This window comes from Petaurus breviceps, unplaced genomic scaffold (assembly GCF_028583685.1).
Source record: "Petaurus breviceps papuanus isolate PSGF00001 unplaced genomic scaffold, PetGlider_PUasm1.0 181, whole genome shotgun sequence".
Lineage (NCBI taxonomy): Eukaryota > Metazoa > Chordata > Mammalia > Diprotodontia > Petauridae > Petaurus > Petaurus breviceps.
This window is the reverse complement of record NW_027185784.1, coordinates 18,088,140-18,090,330: the sequence shown is the minus strand read 5'-3', so window position 1 is coordinate 18,090,330 and position 2,191 is coordinate 18,088,140. Positions and strand designations below refer to the sequence as shown.

The window sequence follows — 2,191 nt, the reverse complement described above, 5'->3', positions numbered from 1 at the left end:
TGCCACTTTTGGTCCTTGTGTCTCTTCTAAGCATCTCCCTCTCTCTGATTTCTCTTATAATTCTTTCCATTTCTCTTATAATTCTTGAACATCTTTCTTGTTTCTGTGTGCCTTTTGCTGTGGGTATTCTCCACTGGAAAGCCCTTCTCTCCTCTCTCAACAAATCTATACCCACTGTTCCCTTTATGGCCCACCTCCCCCAAGCAACTTCCCTTGACTAATTTTATTGCTGGACCATGACTCCCTCCCAGAACTATTTATGCCTAAACTCCTAAAGAGTTTACTTTCTAAGGGAAAACCAAATAGGGTGTAAATGCCTTACGGGGCAGGGTAGAAATTGCATCTCCTGCTTCCCTATCCCACACAATGCTGGGCATGTACTTGGTCTCAACAAGCACTTCCTCTCATGACTGTTAGAACTCTTTGGTTCCTGTTCTACTATTGCCTCATGGTCAGACCTGGAGCAACTCCTGATCTCAGGTTTCTCATCTGTAAATGAGAATGTGAATACTTATTGTCAGACTATCTCACAAGGATACAGTGAAAAATAATGATATTTAAGGAACCATCTTTTGTTGTTATTTTTCTGAGGACCTACCCTAGTCTTGGGCCAGAAGAAATTATTTTAGCCAACCAAAATCACTATTTATCTGATAGCTTCACTTCTCAAACAGCAATAAAAAATTATAAATATATGTAATAAGTATATATATGTATTTTGCTTACATATAAATGTATGTATGCATTTTATATACACATATAAATATATATGCATCATGTGTATATTAAATATACGTATATAAAATGTTTGTGTGTGTTTATATATTATACACACATATATGTATAGATAGATAGATAGATAGACAGACAGACAGATATGTGATGACTCTCAGAGTCCTACAGGTTTCTTTGAATAAAACTCAGATATAAAATCTTTTCATCCATACATAGACTTGCTTCTGAACCTGGAAGATTTATGAAGGACAGAGCAGATATGCTTTTCTAGCAAGAATAAAGAAAAAAGTCATTATACTATCTCCCTAGGACAGATCCCGGTTCATCAGCTAGACTGAAGATTTCTGTGTCACGTTTCCTAAAGGTTCTGATATCCAGGCTTTCTCATTGTTCTGTCATTTCAACATTTAAATTCTTTCCAGGCATTTCCACAATTCAGTGTTTCTCTGCTGCCCAAAATGCCACTTTTGGTCCTTGTGTCTCTTCTAAGCATCTCCCTCTCTCTGAATCCTTAAACTACTGAACAACTTGTAAGTGTTCACACAGAGCTCAGAGATTGCTTCTGGAAACAGTACAAAGGGATATGATCCCACAGGGTTTGGCTTGGGGGGAGTGGAGGAGACCCAAAAGGCCTGCTCACCTCCCCCCCCACCCTCCCGCAAGTGCCAATGTTCCACAACTCCCAACACTTCCACTAACACAGTATTGGTATTTTCAAGGTCCCAATCTTTACCTCTCTGCTTCAAGGCGCATTTCCTCACGTTTTTGCCTCCTCAGTTCTCTGCGGCGTTCAAAATCATCCATGGTATATATTCAGGTTTGGAGAGGCCAGATAATGTCTGGTTCTGAAAGGGAAAAGATTCCAACATCAAATGAGACCCAGGGTAGCACTAGCTGACTTAAACTTGTGCTCCTTTCCTAGTTTTATTTCCCTTCATTATTTTCCTTTCCTATTAAGAAGAGGAGTGTCTGAGGACTGGCAGAGAATCCATTGGTTTCTGAGAAGAGTTTACAAGCAAGATTGCCAGCATATGCTAAAGTCAGTGTCAGTTAACGGTTCATAGCTGCAAAGGAATAAAACCCCAGGTTTAGTGCTGCCCCGCCCCCTAAAAAAAATCCAGAAATTCAGGAGAAAGATAGCTTTGTCTACTTGAAACATTTGTGCAATCACTGGAGAGCTGGCGAATGGTTTTTCTCTTTGAAGTTTGCTGTTCCCACAGGAAAAAGCTAAAAGAAGAGGTGAGCAGAGACAATGAGGAGGACAAGGGAGAGAAAAATGAAAAGTGACAAGAAAGGAAGGATGGACATATAGGACCTGGGAGAAAATCAGGAAAGAGAATGGAGGGAGAGAGAGAGAGAGAGAAGAGAGGGAAAAGGGGAGGGAGAGGGAGGGAGAGAAAGAGAGAGAGAGAAGAGAGAGAGAGAGAGAGAGAGAGAGAGAGAGAGAGAGAGAGAG

General features: G+C 40.6%; 1 protein-coding gene across 8 annotated transcripts in view; it reads right to left on the bottom strand.

Moving 5' to 3' along the window:
* Positions 1–2,191, bottom strand: part of CALD1 (caldesmon 1) — a 245,963-nt gene that overhangs the window by 112,065 nt on the left and 131,707 nt on the right. For all 8 annotated transcript variants that reach the window (XM_069087265.1, XM_069087268.1, XM_069087264.1 and 5 more), the window contains one exon: positions 1,469–1,580. In XM_069087265.1, coding sequence (XP_068943366.1) covers positions 1,469–1,539 — 71 coding nt within the window. In that variant the 5' untranslated portion in view covers positions 1,540–1,580. The remainder of the gene's footprint in view (positions 1–1,468; positions 1,581–2,191) is intronic.